The sequence below is a fragment of the Monodon monoceros genome, unplaced genomic scaffold (genome assembly GCF_005190385.1).
Source record: "Monodon monoceros isolate NGI ecotype Baffin Bay Population unplaced genomic scaffold, NGI_Narwhal_1 Super_Scaffold_15, whole genome shotgun sequence".
NCBI classification, from domain to species: Eukaryota; Metazoa; Chordata; class Mammalia; order Artiodactyla; family Monodontidae; genus Monodon; species Monodon monoceros.
The window spans coordinates 78,693,728-78,718,545 of record NW_021703771.1 but is presented as its reverse complement, the minus strand read 5'-3'; the positions used below and the strand labels follow the sequence as shown (position 1 = coordinate 78,718,545).

Here is a 24,818-nt window from a genome sequence, read left to right as displayed (position 1 = left end):
ACAATTCCATCTTCCCCAAACTTTTTATCTTTTTGAGCAAAGAACTCTTCCAGGTGCCTTTTACAGTCTTCCAGGGTATGGAAATTTTTTCTATTAAGAGAATTTTGTAAAGACCGAAATAAATGGAAATCTGTAGGTACAATGTCTGGTGAATGTGGCGGAGGAATCAGAACTTCCCAGCCAAGCTGTAACAGTTGTTGTCTGGTCATCAGAGAAACATGTGGTCTTGCATTGTCCTGATGGAAGATTATGCATTTTCTGTTGACTAATTCTGGGCGCTTTTCATCACGTGCTGCTTTCAGTTGGTCTAACTGGGAGCAGTACATGTTGGAATTAAACGTTTGGTTTTCCGGAAGGAGCTCATAATAGAGGACTTCCTTCCAGTCCCAACATATACACAACATCAACTTCTCTGGATGAAGACTGGCCTTTGGTGTGCTTGGTGGTGGTTCACGTCACCTGCCCCACGATCTCTTCTGTTCCACATTATTGTACAGTATCCACTTTTCATCGCCTGTCACAATTTGTTTTAAAAACGGAACGTTTTCATTACGATATCCTTTGCTCTTTGTAAGACCCTATGCCAGAGAGAATTATGTCCCAACCTCCAACAAAAAACCCCATGCCTAAATCCCCAGGATGATTGTGAATACACTACCTTACATGACAAAGGGAACTTTGCAGTTCCTAAATTAGGTTAACAATCAACAGATCTTAAAATAGGCAGATTATCCTGAATTTCTGCATAGACAAAGTGTAGTCACATGAGCCCTTAAAAGCTGAAGAGCAAGGCAGAGGGAAAATCAGAGAAATCTGAAGAGTGAGAACGATTTAATGTTGCTGGCCAGCTGATGGCTGGGGCCATGTGTCAAGGAAACAGGGACCTCAGTCCTACAACCACAAGAAACTGAATTCTGGCAACCTTAGTGAACTTAGAAGCAGATTCTTCCCCAGAGCTTCTGGAAAGCTACACAGCCCTGTCAACACTTTGATGTTGTAAGACCCTCAGCGGAGAATCCAACCACACAGTGCCAGACTTACAACCTACAGATCTGTGAGATAATAAATGGGTGATGTTTCAAGTCAAAAAAAAAAAAAGGAATGTTTTCATTACATTTAAGTAGAGAATCGCATGCTGAAATACAGTCAAGAGGTTTTTTTTTTTTGCTTAACTTACACTTAACCCAAACATCAAAGCAATGAACATAACCAAGCTAGTGCAAATGGTTTTCAACGCTTCATTTGTATATTTTGAGTATGTCGGCTATCTCCTGCGTGGTATAGCGTTGATTGTTCTCAATTAATGTCTCAATTTGATCGCTATCAACTTCAACTTGTCTACCGGACAGTGGAGCATCGTCCAGCGAGAAATCTCCAGCATGAAACTTTGCAAACCACTTTTGACATTTGATCAGTCACAGCATCTTCTCCATACACTGCACAAATCTTTTTTTGCGCTTCAGTTGCATTTTTACCTTTCTTGAAATAATAAAGCATAATATGCCAAAAATGTTGCTTTTTTCTTCCAACTTCAATATTAAAATGGCTACACAAAAAGTCACCAATTTTGATAAGTTTTTTTAAATTCACGCTGATATGACAGCTGTCACATACAATCTAACAAAACTGCTTCGAATGAAGTTAAAGACAATTGAGTGCTACTACAGCCATCTTACAGAAAAAAACGAACGAACCTTTTGGCCAGCCCAACACTGTTTTGTGTATTTCCTGTCTTTCTCATTAGAGCTTAAGTTTCATGAGGACAGGTCCCTTTGTCACTCATATTCAGTGTATTTTCTCCAGTCCTAGAAACATGCCCACAGCATAGGATGCATTCAGCACTTTGCTGAATTAATGAATGAAAGAAGAAAATGAGCAGTTGGGCTAATGGGCTTTCCTCAGGATATCACCTGATGACCCAATAGTGAAAGTGCAACATGCTACTTAAAAAAAAAAAAAAAAATTCAATGAATTAATCCATTTGGCACCCTCAGCACGGCCACATTCTTGGCATTCAGCTATACACATTTACTGTAGTTTCCAAGTACAAACTCCTATGTCACTTTCTGTTTGGAAGGGAGAGTATCAACGTTAACAACCCCTGGTTATAGCATTTATAAACAAGCAGATGTGGGTTATTGAAGATTAATGCACTTTAGGATTGGTGTCAGCATTCTGTTTGTCTCTTGCCGAAACCAATTCTGTTCTTCATTAGTCAATACCAACCTGTATCGCCCTGTTATGGAAGAGAAATCAAAGGTGCAAGTGTGTGAGCTGAGAATAAGTGATGAAACTGACTAGCAGGAGACATAACGGCTATAATCAATCAACACATCATAATAATCCTGGCTCCAGGGTTATCAGAAAATAGGTAAATAAGCATGACACTCCTTGTAAAATGGTTTTGTTCCTTTCACAACTACTATTTCTTCCCTTTAGAAAATTGAGTAACACATCAAAAGTTTGTGGAATCAACTTTAGGAACATCTTGACCGTGAGAACTATTTGCTTTATCACCGTTTTCCAAAATGTAGCTAAATGACTTTTGAAATTTTTACTTCTAGGCTAAAATTAGTCCCTAAAAGCTTTTGTGCCCCTTCCTTCCGATTCCTCATTCCCAGTGAAGACAGAAAATACAGCAGTTCGATGCCAATAGCGTTCCAACAGCGGCAGCGCAATGCTGGTTCAAGAAGCAACGGGGCTTCCCTGGTGGCGCAGTGGTTGAGAGTCCACCTGCCGATGCAGGGGACACGGGTTTGTGTCCCGGTCCGGGAAGATCCCACATGCCACGGAGCGGCTGGGCCCGTGAGCCACGGCCGCTGAGCCTGCGCGTCCGGAGCCTGTGCTCCGCAACGGGAGAGGCCACAGCAGTGAGAGGCCCGCGCATCGCAAAAAAAAAAAAAAAAAAAAAAGAAGCAACAATACTTACTTAAGCACAAGTCGAGAACAGTGACAGTCCATTTAGCTCAAGAAATGAAAACAAACAGTAAACAAGGTGTCTGAAGTGCTTCTTCAGTGAATAACGTAAAAAAAGAAATCGTGGAGAAGTGGGAGTGGACTGCTGGATCCAGCACGTCAGCACATTCATTACTGCGGATCTTACAGAGCAGGATGAGGCACAAAATATGACCTTGATGACACAGGCTTTCCTACATTTTCATATGCAGAAGATCAAAGAAAGGGAATGGAAAATGAGAGGAGAGTTTAAACTGAACTGCCTGACTTAATTTTAACTAAGAGGGGGAGCAAAACCAAGTGGGACTGTGTATTTTGAGAAAATCCCCGTGCTCTCATTTCTGAATGTGAGAGGAGGATAAAAGGCTTACTTTGAAATTTGTTGGGATGGAAGAACTGGAACGATTTCTACTTTTGGAAAAGAAGGAGCCATACTCATTCCCCAGTTTATCAGGATACCTGCCTTGGGTCAGGAGGGACCTCTAAAGGGCAGGGTAGCTAAGAATCCTGGAGCAGCTGCTGCAAATGCAAGGGTCTGGCTGCAGGTCAGCAGTGGGGAACCTGCCCTTTAGAAACAGCAGGAGACCAAGGTACAGCCAGGATCCTGGCTGAATTTTAAATTAGTATCTTAAAGGGGGAGGCTCTAATAACCAGTGACCAAGCCACAGAGAGCTGCAATGGCATCTCTCTAAAAGACAAAATATATTGTTGCTTTTTTTAAGTATTGCTAAGCATCATTTGGAAAGGATCTGAAATTACTGCTTTGTATAACACACAAATATTTTACCTTGTAAGGGAAAAAAAATACTGGCTGAAGTTCTCTTTGGTTTGTAGAAGTGCTGAATCGATGTTTTCTGGGCTGCCACAGATTAAAAACACGAATATATCAATGGCATTTTGTGTTTAAGAATTTTTTTTTTTCCTGCACAGCTTGCCAATAAGCAGCATGCATCTTCCTTGCAACAAGCTGTTGCAGGATTTCTACTTCGAGTGAAGCCAAAAAAGAACACTTGATAGATGTTTCAAAATAAGATTACCAGGTAGGGTGACTGTGCAGACTTTCAATAAAAAATTTTAGAGATTCTACTGTTATCATGAAAGGAAACTGGTTTAGAACCCCTTACATATAGAAATTAGCTCATAATTTGACCCTGAGTTTTATTAAGCAAGGATAAATTAAAAAGTGAAAATTTTACTTATTTAGGATGGGTTGGGCTTGAGCCCTAAGAGTTCTAAAAATCCCAGGGGAATGGATTAAAAAAGAGAGAGACACTGATTTACACCCTCCGGTGTTCATTTTTTAGGTACTAATCTTGACAAATTAGACCAGGAACTATCATTTCCTCTCACTAAAATCCTTCCTGTTCACTCCAGCCTATGACTAACTCCTAACTGCAATTCATTTTTCTCTTTCCCATTATAGCATCCTTCCAGAATTTGCTTGTCTGAATGTCAAATTAAGCAAGAAAATTAGCTTTTTTGACCAGAATATCTTCTTGTTTGTATCTGCAGCTATACCAGCTCCTACAGGAATCTACTTAGGTCTCACTTTCAAAGCAGAGGGTAAACCAGGTGAGCACTTATACAGAAGAACTCTAAATAAACCACAACGCTGTCCGAAGAGTTATTTTCCATATTTAATCTAATATGTGCTACCTTTTTTGGAATTCATTCTTTTAGTGTCTAAGATTTTCCTGAGGGGCACAAATTCATTATGGTTAGTTGGTACGCTGGATGTATCGCTCACCATCTGGGAACTGACATGATAAAGCTTCAGAGAATCAGGCTTAACCATAAAGTAACTGGTGCTTTATGAAAGTGGAAGGGCTATCTCTGGCAAAGCCATTTCTGCAGGCTCTTAAAACCTGTGGTCCTTTTCAAACTTATTTGCCAGGTATGAGTCTATGTTAAGTAAAGAGGGACAGAGCAGTTCCACCTGGGGAGGCACATGGGCAGAGGTGCTCATGGGGGAGGCTCCAGCTGGCTGGAGAGGGAGGGAAAGGAGAGCTTCTGGGGTTGGGAGGCATGAATGGAAAAAGACTGGAGCAAGGAGGGCAGCTCTTAAAAGACTGATGAAAGACCACTCTTCCCTTGCCCTTCTTCTTCCTTTACATCTCTCAGCTCTTAGAACACCCTGACCCACGGCCTCGTGCTCTCCTTTGGCCAGCAGTCAGTCTGGGGAGGGGCAAGGCGGGAGGTGAGACACCTCCAACAGCAAAGCACATAAAACTTAAAAGGAGGGAGTTTTACTCTCATATTTGATGAAACTTTATTTTATTTCTGTCCATGACAGCTAGGAAAATGTTGACTTTGATTGGTCTTCTCATAATAAACACCTAATACTATGCCAGAAAAAGAACGGTTGGAAAGAAATGTCTCCTCATCACGACACTACTGTGAACACCTCATTTTCTATCTGGGGTCCTAGCCTACAATAATCAATAGCCCTTCGGCTGTCAGATGAAAGTGACTTAGCTCCGCCTAAAACTGGACTTGGCACAAATGCCAAATGCTAAAAAACAGAGTGGGGAAAAATCTATTCAGGAATTTACAGGTTCTATCCTTACTTAGATCTTTGATAATAAAACCGATGGACTAACCTCAACAGTCTGAACATTTAAAGTTTTTATAGACAAAACTGTTTATTAGGCCATGAACAGTTACTATCCGCCTGCCTAGCAGCACCCCCACCGGACGTTCACCTTTCTGAATATCTAAACACTGTTGCTGCTTAGAGCAGGTGGAGGAAAAAGCGGACAAAAGCCTTCGGCCAATAAAATAAAAATAAAAACCGTTCAGCTTATTTACATTTTTGCTTTGTTAGTAAACTGCAGTGGTTGGTTCTGGAGGCAAGACAAGTGAAATTAACATCCACTAAATCTTTTGGCAACAGCAATGCATTCTGCCGTTGTGCTGTGTCAGCCTCCACTATGTGTTAGGACGAATCAGGCCCAGTGTAAGACCTACACAATACACTCAAGACCCAATAGTTTATTCTCCTTAAATCAAGGTCAATAACTCTCGGCTGTAACCCAGGAAGCAATGCAATGGGATCATTTATTAGAAGGGAAACAAAATGTTTAATATCATACATTTCGGAATCAACTGCGCCCTACGTGAGATTTGCTTTATTTAAATGTGTACATACATGCACACTAACAATTAGAAAGATGGGGGTATTTCATTTCTGTTTCTAAATATAAATATATCAAGAGGAGAGAGAAATGAAACATTAAGTAAAAACCCGGAAAATGTACAATGGCATTGAACGTACAACGTATACATTTCTGTTCTCAAATGCTTGTTTAGATTAAACAACCAGGCTGAATCCTTTCCCTTCTAACCATAGACAGCTGCAATGCTGGAGCCCAGTAATGTGCAAACAAAGGGAGAGAATCCATGTGGCTACTCACCACAGAAAATCTCCATCCTGCTTTTCAAAAGAACGCAGGAAGGAAAAGCCCCACTGAGTTAGGGAGGGATGTACCAGGGCTGATGTGCCGGTGTATCACAGTAGTTGTTCCCATGACACTCACAATGTTTGTGAGGCAGCATGATAGGAGGGCAAATTTGCAGTGGGTGGAGGCAAGAAACAGATTCAGCCGTTCGGGATGCTTTAGTGGGCTTTTGTTCATCTACCTCTGGGATACTTCTCATTAGCTGTCAATTTTATTTACCAGAGTAGAGATGGAGAAAGACGGTTGCACTTTTTCAAAAAACCCTGGGAAAGCAACACCAGGAAGAGGCCGCACAACATTTTGGCTTTGCCTCACCCCAGCTGTCAGCTACACAACAGCTGCTCATTTTAACAGTGCCTTGCTGGAGAGACAATGAGTGAACGAGCCAATCTGTGTGACGCATGGAGAGGCACTAGCAAGATATAACAGGAGTTAACGGGAGAGAAGTAAGGGCAGGAAAATCAAGTCAGTGCTGGGAATGAGAGGAAGGAAGGGGGAGAAAAGAAAGCAAAAGGCTACAGACAGAAAAATAAAGGGAAATTCCAAACAGATGTTCCCCCGAAAAAGCAGTCTGAGTATCATGCCCTGGGTGAGAAACCATGTAATCTTTACCGGACATTTGTATTTCATTGGTTCAGACTCAGAAGCAAACGTAGGTAGATCGGAAATGATCTCAGACTCTAAGGTACAGACCGACGAAATTTAACATAAGGGCTAGAGATGGGAAAAGGAGGAGGTGAGACTACTCAATCAGCCTAAGGGCTCCTTTATTCTCTAAGGAAGGGTGTCTGCATTTAGTTAAATAACAACCCCCCAAATAATCAACGTTACGATCGTCTCTAAAGTGTGGTTTCATTATTTATGACAAAGTTCACAAAAATGTATTTAAAAGAACTTTTTAAAAGAAGGGCATATAGGCTAAACGGAGGGAAAGAGAAGACCAAAATGTTTTTCAATAAAACCTGCATGGTTTTTAACAAATCCCCGTAAAATAACACCACATAAAATGTTTGATGAGCGTCTGCCAAAAATGTATGTTTGAGTGTCCCTGAGCTTAGCTGGGGAACAGAGTAGAGAAACAGGTGGTATCTGTACTCAAGCCACGAGGATGACTACCAAGAGGTCCAGGACAAGAGTGCTGATAGCTCTGCGGCTCCGCTGTATGAATTACAAAGGGTGCCCCTTCCCCCAGGAGAGCAGCCGGCACTTCACTGCCATTTACTCTCCCGGCCCATATCCCTGGTCCAGTGAGCAATCTGCTCAAGTGCATGTGGCAGCCCTGGCTGGGAACACGGAGCGGGTGGGACTCATGTCGTCTCAGTACATGCAGAAAGTGTGAGAAATAACCCAGGATTCTGAACTGCAGCTATTGGTAAATTTTATGCTACACTGCCTGCCTATCACCTCACGCAGAAGTCTACCTGCCTACGATCTGAGCGAAGCAGGGGTTTCAACGCTTGTCTTCTGTCCCTTCTTAACCTTCTCAGACCCAGCCTCCCAGAAGAGCGACCGCTGACCTATCTGTTTTTTTCAGGTCAGGAGAAAAATGGTTTCAACTTTGCGAAAATACATCGCGCTTCCATGGCTAGTTCTAGCGGTCCTATCGAATAACCTCAGTACACACAGCAAATCATCACTGGAAACTTTATATACGTGTCTTCTGAATGGTACAAGAACACTACCGGATTAACAACCAGAAGACTTGTAGCCAAAACCACCTGTGCTGTTCCGGACAGTAATGATCGTGGACAAGTCTCTACATCTCAGTGTGAATAATAACAATAACCGAAATCACAACAATCATTACCGTGCACTGAATGCTTACCATGTGCCTGCTTTATATGTATTAACACATTTAATCTTTACAGTAATCCTATGAGATGTGGTTATTATCTTTACAGATGCAGAAACTGAGGCATAAGGAGGCTCAGAGGCTTGTCCAAGGTTACACAGCTGGTAAGTGGCAATAAAACGACGAGGTGGGATCAGATGATTAAGAGAGTCCATCCAGCTCAAATGTTATCTGTCATTCCACACCTGGGAGAAAGGTGAATAAATGCCAAAACTGCTCACCAGATTTTCTAAGAGTTTATTCCCCTTAGAGTAACACTGACATTAAAGAAATGTTCTATTTGCCACGTTTTATATAACTCTATTACTCTTCAGCTTTACACTCAGCAAAGATAATTCTGGATTTATCTGAATAGCGTGCCTCTGAACACAAGTGGAACTTTTACTATGTAATTTTATCCCTGTACTAAATTTCACTGAATAGTTTTATCAAGCATTGTGTAGAGTAATATAGGCTGCAATGTGATGAAATGAAACGTAGGCCCCGGCCCTGGGCAGTCAGAATTTCTGACACAAGTTTACAAAACAAAACTATTAGCCTTAAACATCATTTCCAAGAAAGCTGAAAGCTTTCTATTAAAAACTCACTTCCCCAGGAAGTCAGCAGAGAAAAATCACATTCAGGTCCTCCCCTGAAGGTACTGTGAAGGATAGGCCTCATTTGTGACAGGGCTAATAGAGGTCATCAGAATCGTAATCCACTGACCAACCTTACCCTGTGCAAAACACAACTAAGTACCAGGCTCTTAGACCAATTACATCTACCTCTAATGTGATATCACGTACCCAAATTGAGCTCTTTTGTTGGGTTTTGTGTGTTCTATACAGCACCAAAATCCAGAAAGTGAAATAAAAGTTTCAAAATCCCCACCTGGAATGATAAGTATATGTATGAAAATCATCAGATGGTGAACTACCCATGCTAGGAATTTTAAATGGAAAACTAAAATATCTTGATGCCTCAGAAAAGTTTTCATTTAAGTTATTAAGAAAAGTCCTTTGGATGCAATTCAGAAAAATGGAGTGGGTTCTTTGACAAACTTAGTATTTTACATATAACTTTCCAGTGTTAATTAGGTAGGCGATACCTCAAAAACCATCTCAATACCAAAAACTGCCTAAGGAATTCTGAAATACATAGTAGTCATAGCTTTAAAAATATTAAAAGCAGGTAAATCCAGGTTTTATTACAATCATTATGAGGACAAATATTTTTGAAAGAAAGGTAACATCAAGATGCCGTCAATAAAGTGTATCAAAATTATAGGTAGTTTAAAATATGGATCCTAGGCACATAACATTTAGTCAAAAAAGCTAAGTGGAGAAGGCCACATATTGTATTACTGGGGTGACCATACTTCATGATTTGCCCAGAATCTTCCTGGTTTATACCTGTTCTACTTCAATTATTAATAGCAACCCTTAAAAGCTCAAAGGTGTCTCAGCTTGGTTGATAAATTATATAGTCACTTTAATATGATACATTTCTATAAAGCTCAAAACTAAATAAAACTAACAATACGTACTCTATGAATGTTCGTAATAAAATTCTTTAAAAACTCCAAATAATCCAAAAAGAATGATTTAAAATACATTCAGAGAATATCTGAGGCTGGGGAGAATTATAGGGCTGAAGAAAAGGAAGGAACACACAGGTAGAAACAACACTGGCAATACTCCAATTCTTAAATTGGATCGTGAGTCATGAGTACTCATTTGAGTTACGTTTCATAATTAGCATTTTTCATATGTTCACACATATGTTTATACACATACAACATGTATTTAAAATATAAAAGGAGCAAAATAGTAAAAAGGGTTAAAACTGCCACCCATGTTTTTAAGATAATAGAACAAACTATCAGGAAATTTATCAGCAATTCAATATCAATTCTGATAGATTAGTAAAAAGTACTTTTCTGGCAGCCACCTGCATCACGCTAGCAAAATTTACACAGAAAAAAAATTACACCTACTTTGCAGATAAAGGAAAGCTAGTTGCTTGGTGGGTTTGAATGAATGATGTTTGATATAAGAAAGACAGCTGGGATAGGATGAGGCAACTTACAAATAAGTAAACAAATACATAACCCCAAGCACATAATAAAGGAAGCAAAAGATACAGAAGTAGTATGACTACTGAAATAGCTGAATGCAAGAGGTTAATTGGAACACGCACTTCTTATATAAAAATTAGAAGGCAAGAATTTGTATAAATAACAAGGCCTTGAATGTGTGCTGGCAAATTAAGACAAGAAGTATAAACACTAAAAATATTTTAGAAAATAACTGCCATGGTATAAATTAAATAGAACCCTAAAAACTAAGGCTAGTACTACCAATAATCTCACTTTCGTGGCACTTATCAACAGAGGAGCTTATTTAACAGAATCATCACAAAACATATGCTAAGAGAATAAATAATTTTCTGGCATAAGCTAAGGAAAATGTGCAGACTGAAAATATCAAAGTAATTGCTGATTTTATTAATTAGGTGTTTACAGTCATTAGTCAAGTATATTTAGGAACTGGGATGCTTGTATACTTTGGTGATAATTCATAGCTATGCTCCTAATATGTGGTCCCATCATTAGGTTTTTAAATAGTAAAAAGAATAATGGTATGCATGTTGTTATTGATGAACACTAGGTCTGTATTTACTACAGAGTAAAATAATAATCATTTAGAAATGAGTACCTGGAATACTTGCAGGAGAAATTGGGCCAGATCGTGACTGGTTGCTTCCTACAGGAGAGCCGACAGGAGAAGGCGATGGGCCCCCAGGGATGCTGGAGAGATGGGGAGATGCGTGTGGAGAGAAAGGCGACTGAGCTGGGTTGCTCTGATCCCCTTGGCTGCTCGTGGACCCGGATGCACTGACTGCTGAGCTCAAAGTTGCTTCCGTTCCCGTGGGGAGGTCATCAATGGAGCCAGACAGGTCCTAAGAAAGAAAGAAATAGCATGCATTTATAGAATAACACATATTTGGACCAATACCTGTTCAAAATACTATTTGAAAATCATAACAATGCCCCCTTCAAAGTTTTTCTAGATAACGCCCAAAATTCAGAGCATGGCCACTGGTTATTAGAAGACTTTAATGAGGTCTCTTGTAAGTTGAACCCATAGGATCTGATCTATCGCTAAAAAGTGAGTAAAGTTGTACCTCCCTTTCATTAAACTATCCTATAGCTTTCCTTTAAGCTGTCAGCATCTAGTCCAACAAACCTGTCAAAGAGTCACAGGAAAAGCACTTTATGCGGTGATGTACCATCCGAATGGAATGCCTGATTCGTAAATGATTACTTCAGTAAGCTGAAAACTATAGGCTTTGGATCCTCCTATTTAGAAATCAACATTGGAGGACTGTCTGAATTTCAAACTATGATCTTCTAACGTAATAGTCAAAATTGTAACCAAACCTCGTGGTGAGAAATTCTTACATTTTAGGTAATTGCAAAAGTGCTCTTATAGTAAAAGAGTGATGTGTATTTTTATCTCATATTGTGACAATAAATCCCTTTGAAGTTGTGTTGGCAGAAATGAGTCCTAATGTTATAACTTACTTTTTATACAGTTTTAAGCTAAACAAACAATCTTTAAGGTCCTGTAATTTTATCATAACAACCTCTAGGCAGTTATTAAAATCCTCATTTGACAGACACAGAAACCAAAGATCAGAGAGTCAAGGTTATTGTTACTCGTTACACCACTGAGGACAGGCGACATCTCCTAAAGATTATGAAGGGAGGTTGAGAGAAGAGGAAGGAGGAAACTGTCTTCCACATTCTCATCAGAGTGAGAGGACAGAGTCTTTACTCTGTCTTCCTCATGGCTGTGGCACTAGGGCATGTGCCATGGCCCCCACCAGCAGGAGTCAGTACATCAGTGCAGGCCTGCCGCAATGGCTGGGCTCCCAGATCACTAAGTCTGCAAACCCAGGTGAGACCCGGAGCTACGTGCTGAATGAGCTCTAAAGACTGAGAGGCAGGATAAAAGATACCTGTCTTGATAATCTAGGACTAAATACTGCAGAATGGGATCAGAAATACCAGGTTATGCTACTGTCTGCAAAGCATATTCAACACTAATTGACATCTTCCACTCATGCAATTTTATTAATGTTTAATTTTACCTCACTGCTTACTACTGGGACTGCTAAAACTAGGGCTTTGGAAACTGGTGGAGGAAGATGCTTAGGATCTGAAGAAAGAATCTAGACCAGGAAGTACAAAGGGGGCCAGGTAAAGCAGAGCTGGTTAGAGCTCTTCAGGGTACCCCAAAATGTCACAAAGCAAACTCAGAATCAGGATCCTAGCCTCCTGGAAAGTTTATCTGTTAACCATCTGTTATATAATTAACTTCTCTTTTATTAACAGCAAAATTGCCAATGATTAAAAAACACGTTCTAAAGAAGAGCTGATGAAAATCTCACAAAGAAATGAATGTTACAGAAAAACAAAAATTCCTTATGCTTAGAAGAATAACATTTAAGTAAAACAGAGTAATCTTCAATGTCATATAACTGAGCTTATAAGTAAGAAACATTAATAGTAGCAGGTGATTGAAAATATCACCTCCTAGAAAAAGTATCATCTCCAAAATAAAATGGGGCAAACTGAACCACATTTTCGGAATTCAGAGAAAAAATATATAAACATCTCTACTTAGGGCATATGAGATGCATGATTTTGCACATGTTCAGCTGGTAAAACATTGTATTCAGCTTGATTACTGGGTTCAACAATAGTTCGATTCAGACTTTCAGAATTTTTTGTGAAGCCAGGTAGAAACACAGGAAGATTATTAAGCAAGTAATATGCTACATACAATGTAGAAAGTATTCACACTTCAGCAATCAAGGCAATTATCTGAGTTCCTGGAAACAAAACTTAAGCTAATAGATGTGTGCACGTGCACACATGCAGAGGTGCTGAATGCTGAAAGGGACAACAGGACAGGATTCCACCCGTTCCTCCCACCCCAGGCTGAATGCTGAGTTGCCTGACATCTGCCCCCCACCCCACCCCCACCGTCTCAGAGCCAGGGAGGGCGCGGGGTCTAGAAGAGTGGCTGGGTCCTGGGTAATTCTTAAAGTACCTGCCCCTAAAGCATTCCCTTCCTAACCTGATATAACCAATTCACACAAGTGCGAAGGGACACACCTGTGGGCTCCAGGACAAGGCAAGCTATGGCCTGAGGGCTAAAATCAGACCCTACCTATTCCGGCTCCACCTGTAAGCCAAACATTTTTAAATGACTGAAAAAAAATCAAGAGTAATATTTTGTGGGGCTTCCCTGGTGGCGCAGTGGTTGAGAGTCCGCCTGCCGATGCAGGGGACACGGGTTCGTGCCCCAGTCCGGGAGGATCCCACATGCCGCGGAGCGGCTGGGCCCGTGAGCCATGGCCACTGAGCCTGCGCATCCGGAGCCTGTGCTCCGCAATGGGAGAGGCCACAACGGTGAGAGGCCCTCGTACCGCAAAATAAACAAACAAACAAACAAATAAAAAAATAAAAAGAGTAATATTTTGTGATATATTAAAAATATTTGAAGTTCAAATTTCGGTGTATGTAACATCTTACCGGAACACAGTCACAGCCATTCCTTTTATGTATTGTCTATGGCTCCTTTTGGGCCACAATGGAGACCTTGACAGAGATGGTAGCCCTCAAAGCCTAAAACGATTTACTATCTGGCCCTTACAGAAAAAGTGTGCCGACCTGCGGTATCTAGTATAGCCTCTAATGTCTTTGCCTCTTCCTTGGGGGAAACAAAAGAAGGACAGGTCTCAGCTGAAATGCATGGTGACCCGTGTGTCAGGAATTATACAAGCTTCACCAAGAACAGGGACCGACTCCACATCTACACCCGCCTGGAAAACCTGAGTGGGAGCCACATAGAATTTTCCTCTTTAACGGTATCAGCCCCTGGTTAAGAATGGGTGGTGGGCTCCGTGTACAGATATGCTCTCTAATACCTAACAAATGTATATCATGCATAAATAAGGGTCTATCACATAAGAATCAGTTGGGAGGAAATATGCTTTTCATGATTTCTTTAAAGAAAAAAAATTGGTGGATAACTAGATATAAAATCTTTATCTTCTATTATACTACAATACAGAATTCAACAGAAAAGACAACATAGATTCAGTTTTTAAAGAAATCACTATTTGAATTTAAATAATTTTATGCAAATCTTTCTTCATTAAAAAAACAGTTACTTTGAAAATTTTAAAATTCTCTGCACTACCTATAAATTCCTTCCCTGTCCTCCCTTAAAATTCCATGTCATGGTTGAAAAAGTGACACGGATGCGTGTTAAGAGAGCTTCATTCAAACTGCAAAGGCATGAAAAACATTTCTGTTGTTCAACAAGCTGATCGAAGAAATATCAAGAGAAAAATATAAAAATGGTGGCTTTCTTAGTGTTCACAAGTCATCAGAATTTCAGTGCTGACTACACCTCAGTGTAACAGAAGAGTAATAAGAAGATATAATTTCTACGTTACTGTTACACACACACGTAACTTTTATATGTAAATTACAGAGAAATATTCCCGCCCTGCAGACACTTAGGGTACCTTAAAACGTTAATAAAGAAGTTCAACAGTGGTTTAAACATTCAGCCTAGTTAACAAAGAAGCTCTGTAGCGAATACCCCTCTAGAGGACAATTTAGTCAGCAGGGCACCAACTCTATTCTTTTTTTATAAGTACTATCAGATCTATGATGCCTGTGAAGAACAGAGAGACCTTACTGCATCTCATTCTAACCAAGCCACCTTCAAGCTACAGTGCTTCCATTTATCTTGCTGGAAAGCTGGCAGGTAAGGTAATTGCAGGGAGGACCCTTTTAAGGGGCTGGAGTCCCCCTGCCCCACAGCATTCCTTACATCCTTCCTCTTTATTGAGGGAATGACTGCTAAGGCAATGACTTCATGGGCTCATGCATAGTAAATTCAATATTTTGCCATGACAATTTGATTTGGCAAAATCTTGCAATCAAGTTGGGTTTTCAATATCTGACATCACTCAGAATGCCGAATACTTTCCAGCACACCCAAAATAATACAACCCCTACTATCAGTGGTTAGTTTCTATTTAGAAAATCAATGCCGCTTTTTGGAAAAGCTTGTTTTACTTTACAATTTAATTTAAATGCAAGTTCCCTGCAAAGACTTTGCCCTCTGTAACCATCATCCTTCCACCCTCCGCCCATGTAAAATTTTCATTCTAACCCAAGTGACAAGTACAAGAGATTTCACTGTGCTTAGAACGAAATGCCACCGGGGAGCAATAACAATCCTATCAGACTCCGACAAGAGAAACACTTTTGAATTAACATAGAGCACAAATATGTTCCTGATTGACATGATGGGATAGGGTGGGGGAGGGCAGTGACAGAGGAACGTATATAAGAACATGCCAGGAAGGAGCACAGGAGGAATTTTTAGAGATCTGCAAATATATAAAATAGACATACAACATTAAGTATAAATCTGTCTGCATACTATATATGATCCTCCCTAAAAATACTTGATGTTCATATATTATGACTTACTACCTCTAGAGACATCTTTGGTTTTGATGGTAATCAATTTATCTGATAAGTTAGTTTACTAAAGGATAAATTCAGTCAATGCTGGTGATGTCTTACTGTCTTGAACCGGGAATAAGTTAGAAAATTTTACTCCCTTGTTTAATTAAATAAGTGGCTTTTTTAAAAAAGCAAATCAACTCCAAAATACTCTCAGCTATGGTTCTCAGTACAATTAGTTGACGGTATTAGATCAGCCACTGGTAGAAAACTGCAAAGCGTCACACACACTGGGCATCTCTTGCTCAGAAGTGCCCCAAGAGAGGACGAGGATAAACACTGAATTAGAAACAGAGAAGATATTTCAATCAATGAGACGAGTTCAGGTCTCTTGTTTAAGGATTTTTATACGATACAGCTAATGATTTCTCATTGTGACTTCCCATGGGCTTGAAGCACAGGTTAAAATGGCAGCTCGATGGTCTTTCAAAAAGTCTCTCATGATCTTCAAAAGCAGAAACGGTGTCTCTTCTCCTTTTTAGAATATTGACTATCAAATCCTAGCGTGCGGTTTTTCTTTTTCTCTCTACAACTAGACCCTAACTTTCTTAAGGGCAGTGACTCCTCGTGCCAGGTCTGGTGTTAGAGAGGAGCATTTGACTGGTCACTGGTCAATGTCACTGAATTTATAAGCTCTACAGTAAAATACAGCTGCAAATACTGTACAAAGTAAGCCAGCATGTGCACACATTTCTGAATATTCACCATAAACGCTCTAGTGAAAACGACTGAGATCGCTATTAAAATTTAACAATGAATTCTCGGCCCTCTGTTTCCAATTAGCATCCTGGAGGCCAAGCATCCAGCCTCATTAGATGCTTAGCTCTTTGGAAACACACTGTAAAATCACTTCATACCCTCCAACCTTATTTTAGAACTATCATTTCAGACATGGGATACAAATACACCTTGAAGTTGATATTAGAATTGAGCCAATAATTTGACTGACATATGTACACAAAAGGAAAAACCTCACAGTGACTGTTTAATTTCTATGATGTTTGTAGGCTTCTTTTCAGCACAAACCCATGTAACAGTGTATTTCAAAGACGCCCACCAAAGTCCCTGCTGCTTTCATTTGTCTAGACAGCAAATGAGTTAAAAGCTTAGGCTTCCTGTCTAAATGAATTAAAAAATGCAAAGGCACAGAAAGGCAGAATCCACAAAGAAAATCCTTCCAAGCACTAATTTTTAGGCCTGCAAAGCATCTTCTTACAAAGTTATATATATCTCCCTTTCTTCTCAAACATGTCCAATAACAAATATTTATCTCTTCGTTATATGTGACAATATATACAATCCTTAGCCTTAATATGTAGAAGGTCAACTGGAAAAAAAATAGTTGATCTTAATTTAAAAAGAGTCACAAGCTCAACAAATGACAAATTCATATCCAAAGCCAGGGATAACACAAGGAAAATTAATGAGTCAGAATTCATTTTAAGGGAGGTAGCCAAGAACCATTTTGGGGGGAAATTACTTTCACCTGATTCATTTGTATTCTTTCTCAAGCAAAGATTCCATTACGGGTAACTCTCATTTTAAAGGGACATATATAAGGATAATCGGCTAATCTGATACTTTACAAAAGCAGGCCTCAGAGTTAAGCATACTATCATAAGCAAAAATTTTTATAATGGTTATGTTTCCTTTGATTTAAAAAAAATTCACACCTAAAATAAAAGCTATCCTCAAAGGTCCTTGGGTTAGAAACCCCTGATATGAGATGTGCTGCCATTCTAAATTTAGAAGTGGCGAACAATGTAAGTATGAAATATGCATCATGTAAGGGAATTTTTCTCCATTGCACAGGCCTCAGGGGGATCCTAAATTATTCTGTTTTTGAACTCTGCCCAGGAAGAGTCTCTGCTCTTCCACTATTAACAGCAGACATTATGTAGACCAGGAATAACAACACATAGACCCGTAACCACAGTATGGGCAGTCTTAAACTTAAAAATAATTTGGTAAGAAAATTTATTTTACAGTTATCTTTTGGTTGTATGGAATTTGGGATTAACACTGTCCTCTTGGTTACGATCCTAGGCTACCCTTTCAGGTGATAATGATGACGTTCATGATCACGATGATTTGATGTTTAGCGATAACAACTGTGACTACCATTCTCCATAGCAGAGATATTATGTACATTTTCTTTCATGAGGAGACTACAGCACCTTGTGAGCTCCAGTCCATTGTTCCTACCAGGCAAAATGTTTTTTAACTGATTTCATTGTCCAAAATAGCCAGGACCCTTCCCGACCTCAAGTCAAGGCCCAAATCAGTGCTGAAAACACTAAAAAAGACTCACATATGAATAAGTGCTGGCCCTTTGTTATTCTAAGGGCAATGGCATCTTAAAGAATATACTAATTAATACAAATGACAGACTACTGGGGGAAAATAAAACTATATAATAAAGTGAGAATACTGAATAATTTTGGGAGAGATATTTGTACTGAGTCTTACCCTTAGGCAGGCATGCCCTCTCTAAGGTTAGCAGATGGAGCTGCGGGGTGGGTAGGTGGGAGGCAGTAGGGGAAAAAAAGGTGGAAGACAGTTTTTACATGTGGATGACATCTTATGTTTAAGTTGGCCTGTATAGGTTGATCGTGTACACTTAAATGTCCTCCTTTCATGGAGTCTCAATGAAAAGAGACAAACAGCTAAACAGAAATTCTAAGGAAAAGCGAACTAACAAGTGTGGAATAAAGAATGGTACGTCTTCAGCCAGCGTACATCTGCCCAGGGGCTGCTGTCTGACACAGGTCCAGACTAGAAGTGAAGGTGTGCCCTGTGGACAGATGGAGGGCAGAGAGAACAATGTGTGAAGGCAACAAACACTAAGGGAGGCCATGCCCCTTGGGAAGGGTGAGGAGATCAGAGAGGCTGGAAAAGCAGAGCGAGAGAGGATGAGGCTGCAGAGGCACTTGTGAGTGACTTCATGTGCCCACGCCAAGGAATATGGGCTTACAGTTTTAGCAACTAGGGGGCCAACAGAGGTCTGAAAGGTGAGTTTTAATATTATCAAACAGACAAAAAAAATACAGTGGGTGCCAAATGAGAATTGTTAAACGTTTTAAGCCAAAAAAAAAAAAAACCCTTGTTTTCAAATGTTTATGAACAAAGAATGCTTTAAATGTGATTAAAATGACAGGTACCATTCAAAAATAAATTTGTAAAACTTAAAAAAGAATCTGTATATTTTTAGCACTGTATAACATTTAACAAGTAAATGAACAAAAACAAAAAGTGCCTCAATAACTACAGTCCAGGTTAAATATTAGCGTGCTTTCTAACTGCAATAATTTCACGAGTCTACAGTCATCCTATTCCTTTCATTTATATGTAAGAATTAACGGATAAAATGAACTGAAGGGTAATAGCCTTTACCCTTAAAACAGCACAACAGTGTCTAAAAACTAATTATGAGTAACATAATTTAACAGATTATGTTCTTTAACTATATATTCTATTCCAAATCGGTGACTCTGAAGACATTTAGTTACAAAGGAGGAAAATCCGCTCATGACATGTAGGGGCAGGGATGTGGGTTTATGGGTTGGTGCTTTACAAATATCAATGCCAGGTATGAAACTGTAAGTATGAATGACCCACGTGCTTTGAAAGCAAATGGACAAACTAACAAGATCCGTAAATATGTAAGATTTAGAGTTTGTCTACTGATATGAGGTCTTCTTGCTAAAAGTACATCATAAATTTTTATGGCAGAAAAGCAATCAACACCAACTTTTTTGCATCTCTCATGGTAAAAAACAAAAAAAACACGACTATTGTTTACCTAGAAGTACAATGCTTAGCACATAGAAATTCTGAAAATAAAACTTAAAAACAAAAAGGCATGAACCCTCAGGAGACATCTATTTCTTCAGTATATAGCAATGAAATACTTTAAAATAGTAAGACGTATAGGAACTGCAAATAAATTAGCAACTTAAAAAAACAAAAACAAAAAAAACTCACAAATTGTACCAAGTCTACATGGAATAAAGGGAAGTTCTGTCATAGAATAATACTAAAACTTCGGTTTTTTTTTTTTTTTTTCTTTTTTGCGGTACGCGGGCCTCTCACTGCCGTGGCCTCTCCCGTTGCGGAGCACAGGCTTCGGGCACGCAGGCTCAGCGGCCATGGCTCACGGGCCCAGCCGCTCTGCGGCATGTGGGATCTTCCCGGACCGGGGCATGAACCCGTGTCCCCTGCATCGGCAGGCGGACTCTCAACCACTGCGCCACCAGGGAAGCCCTAAAACTTCATTTTTTGACATTTTCTGCAGTCATGTTGAGCCCTATGAACATACATACTTGTTCTACATCCTTCACTGGATTTTTAAAACCTTTTGTTTTGAAGTGACTTTAGACTTACCCCAAAGTGGCAAAGACAGTACTGACTGTTCTTTCACTCAGTTTCCCTTAACGTTAACATTTTACATAGCAACCATGGCATGTTTATCAAAACTATGAACTTGACATCGGTACAATACTATTAATGAAACACAGACTTAATTTGCATTTTACCAGCCTTGCCAGTAATGTCCGTCTTCTGTTCCAGGACCCAATCCAGGATACATGTCACATTTATTCACCTTGTCTCCTTAGTCTCCTCCAGTCTGTGACAATTTCTCAAATCTTTCCTTATTTTTCACAACCACGACACATTTGAAGAGCACTGCTGAGGTATTTTGTAGAATGTCCTTCAATTTGCGTCTGTTTAATGCTTTCTCATGGTTAGGCTGGGGTTATAGATTTTGGGGAAGAATACCACAGAAGTGAAACCTCCTTCGCAAAGCAACATATAGGGGTATGATATCAACACGACTTAGTACAGGTGATGTTGACTTGGATCACCTGGTTAAGGTGCTGTGTGCCAGGTCCCTCCACTGTCAAGTTGCTCTTTTGCCCTTTCCACACTCTGTTCATGAGGAGGGAGTCACTGAACCCAGCCACACCCAAGGGAGGGCAATTAAGTTCCACCTCTTGGAGGAGGCTTATCAAAGAATTAGTGCATGTATGTTAAAACCACACAGTAATTAGTACATATTTGCGGGGATATATTTGCAACTATGCACGTATCTGTTTCACCTTCAAGTTTTGCCTAATTTTAGTATTTATCTGTCGATCTTGCCTGCAGCACTACTCTATAGTGTTCTAATAGTGTTGATTTTCTATTTCCTTCATTCCTTTTACATTTATTATCTGGAATTCTTATGTAGGAGGAGATGTCCTGTCTCCATTCATTTTTACATGGTCAAGACAATTGTCTTACACATTTTTTTGGTGCAACTTAAGTTCCTTTATGATGATTAGGTGATACTCTTATCAACACTAAATGGTAGTAGTACCTCCAATCGAGATTTCATGATCATAAAATATGGGAGAGAGAAAAACATGCACTCTTTGCTTTTCCAGACACAGCTAGAAGCATATAACTTAGTATAATCACTTCGGACAACAATTCGTAAGCATCTTGTAAAGCTAAACATGCAACTATCTTATGACCCAGAATGTCCACTCCTAGGTTTATACACTGGCACATGCATATATATACAAGCACAGTAGCACTGTTTCAGTATTGTAATAGTAAAAAAAAAAAAATGGAGACAATCTGATTTTCCAGCAATATAAAATCAAGAGATATATTCAGAAAATGGGATACCATACAGCAATGAAACTGAATGAGCTAGAACTAAAAATGTTAATAGGGGGCTTCCCTGGTGGCACGGTGGTTGAGAGTCCGCCCGCCGATTCAGGGGACACGGGTTCGTGCCCCGGTCCGGGAAGATCCCACACCCGCGGAGCGGCTGGGCCCGTGAGCCATGGCTGCTGAGCTTGCGTGTCCGGAGCCTGTGCTCCGCAACGGGAGAGGCCACAACAGTGAGAGGCCCGCGTACCGCAAAAACAAACAAACAAAAATGTTAATAGGAAGCTCACAAACAATACTGATAGAAAACTGACCAAAAATCTCAACGTAGCAATACTGAACTAATACAGAAGAGACGGAACAAAAAGAAAGTAGTGGACTGTTAACCTGGTAGTGCAAATTCAAAGTCTAGAGCAGCAGCAGTTAAGCAAAGCTCAGAAGAGGTGACGAGAGTGGGAGTAGCATTGTCTACGGATTAGAGGGGAGAACAAAACAAACCTCTGCACTGTCCACTCAATTAAGCCTCACTTCCCTCCAAGAGCCGTCCGTTACTATCCTGGTAAAGTCTCCCCCGACATCTACAGCACCAGAATGAGCTACACAGCTCCTTCCTCTATTATCCCACATCGCATTTATCAACTACAGAACTTCCCGTGTTGAGTTTTAATGAATTGTTAGCATCTGCTACAATGCAAACTCTGGAGTAGGACCACTTACCTTAAACTTCGGCTTTGACACTGACCCTGACCGTGGGCAACATACTTAACCTTTCTGTGCCTCACTCTCCTCATCTATAAAATGGGGGAAATACTAGTATCTGTCAAAAAGAGTTGTTGTGAGAATTAAATGAGAAGTTATATGTAAAAGAATTAGCCCAGTAGGATCTCCGTTAAGTGTAAGCTACTATCATTATTAACCATAAGGGAGAGGCAGTGGGTTAGAGAGCCCGAACCGTGTGTCACTGGGGATACTGTGCAAGACAACAGTGTTACCGGAAGGAAGTGGCTGAAGAGTGAAGAAGGGGCAGGGAAATGTGCCCTCCCCATGTTTCCTGATCCCAGGGGGTACCGGTGAAGGCTCTGCAGGCTCTAGGAGAACCAAGTTGAGCAAGAGTTAGGAATCTGGTTAAAAAAAATGGAAACCCGGACAGTAGCAACCAAAGAGAAGGGGAATTATGTGTAGAAGAGGTAGGTTTTTTTGTTTTGCTTTTGTTTTTCAGGTGTCCGCTCCATCATTCATAAGCTCTTTAATGAGTAAGACAAAGACGGCCTGCACTGTTTATGAACACAGGTTTTGAACAATAATCCTATCAATGAAGTTATAACAAATATTTGAGTACTGGAAAGTGGTTAAGAAAAACACCCATCATGACTCACTATTTAAGAATCACAAATGCAAAAGTATTACCACAGAGAGACCATTATGCTGTAGAAGAAAGAGTGCTGGCTGTAAGAGGAGTTTAAAGCTTGGTGCCACCACTGATCAGCTATGAACAAGACAATCTAAACTTTTATTCAGTTGTAAAATGGGGATTATAATGTTTATTATCTCAATCACTCAATATAATGAATAAAGCAAATGATATGGAAATTGTGAAGAATATCACTTTTAAAACATAAGATAGGGCTTCCCTGGTAGTGCAGTGGTTGAGAGTCCGCCTGCCGATGCAGGGGACACGGGTTCGTGCCCCGGTCCGGGAAGATCCCACGTGCCGCGGAGCGGCTGGGCCCGTGAGCCATGGCCGCTGAGCCTGCGCGTCCGGAGCCTGTGCTCCGCAACGGGAGAGACCACAACAGTGAGAGGTCCACGTACCGCAAGAGAAAAACCAAAACGTTAAGATATTATTTCCTGAGGCTAACTTATATATTAGATACAAGATTCAAATCACTTGTTTTAAAGAATAAGTCAGAAATATAATAACAATGAAATAAATACTAAGGCCATATCAATTCAAATCACAATCTCCTTCCTTAAATTCATATCACCCTTTGTATTAATGCCAAAAAATGTAAAAACAAGAGTTGTTTCATTTCTTCAGTGTTAAAAATTTGAAGGAAGTTTTAAATTATCTTGTTAGGGGCTTCCCTGGTGGCACAGTGATTGAGAGTCCGCCTGCCAATACAGGGGACGTGGGTTCGTGCCCCGGTCCAGGAAGATCCCACGTGCCGCGGAGCAGCTGGGCCCGTGAGCCATGGCCGCTGAGCCTGCGCGTCCGGAGCCTGTGCTCCGCAACGGGAGAGACCACAGCAGTGAGAGGCCCGCGTACCACGCAAAAAAAAAAAAAAAAAAAATTATCTTGTTAAACATGGAAAGAGTCTAATAACTTCAATAACAGAAAGTGTTTTTATATTTCCATTGGAATCATTTTTAAGATGCCTGAATTCTTTAGAAAAAAGTAGAGAATCCAGAATTTTTTTTTACATGATTAGCCTGACTAGATTACAGATGGAAATGCTGTGTAAAGGCTATTTTTATATTTTAAAGTGAAATTCAATACATGCAACACTCCCCCCAAAGTCAAACTTAAAAACATGCATTTTTCTCATTTTCAGTTATGATTTACAGACTCACTCAGATGAGAGGTTGTTTTCAACTTTGTACAGGGGCAGCTGGTCACTCAACACCTCAAGTGCTAGCACTAAAGGACGGTTTTACATAACAAATCTTCCTAAGAGCATATAACAATTTTATAATATATTACTTCAAAACTACTTCTTGAAAGGCGCTGGTTATAAACCTATTCAGGGTTTCAGACAGAAACTTCTAATACCAATAATAACAACGATGATGGGGATCATAGTATCAGTAAAGAAGGGCCTGAGTTAGGTCTTGAAGTCCAGCATGTTTCACACTCAACCACACTACCTCCCAACAGAGCCATTTGTATGCTAGGCAAGGGCATGAGGTACTGTACCTCACACGTACAGGTTAATTATCCTGTTGCTTGGAGCATGTTCCCAGGCCAACAAGAAGAATAGTTTTCTCTGATGACCACTCTAAGTGGTCTCAGAGACGGCATAAACAAATTAAGATACAGGATTCTGAAAGGCAGAAGGGTAAAATTCACATTTCCTTAGCCTTCTAAAACCTTTGAACAAGGGAGACACCCAAATAACCTGACTCGCAAGCCCATCACATTGCTGAATTGCTCTTTATCCCAGTAAATCATAAGTTTTGAAATAAAATTGGACTTAAATTCTTCATCAACCTAAAAATCCCTGGAAAGTGCTATGAAGCCTCCTTCTGAATCTCTACATCTTATTCCCCTCCTCTAATGACTTACTTTTAAAATGCG

At 40.1% G+C, this 24,818-nt stretch overlaps 1 protein-coding gene across 8 annotated transcripts in view; it reads right to left on the bottom strand.

Annotated features, from left to right (window-relative positions):
• ARID1B (AT-rich interaction domain 1B) overlaps positions 1–24,818 on the bottom strand; it is a 411,248-nt gene that overhangs the window by 112,458 nt on the left and 273,972 nt on the right. For all 8 annotated transcript variants that reach the window (XM_029223438.1, XM_029223435.1, XM_029223437.1 and 5 more), the window contains one exon: positions 10,962–11,205. In XM_029223438.1, coding sequence (XP_029079271.1) covers positions 10,962–11,205 — 244 coding nt within the window. The remainder of the gene's footprint in view (positions 1–10,961; positions 11,206–24,818) is intronic.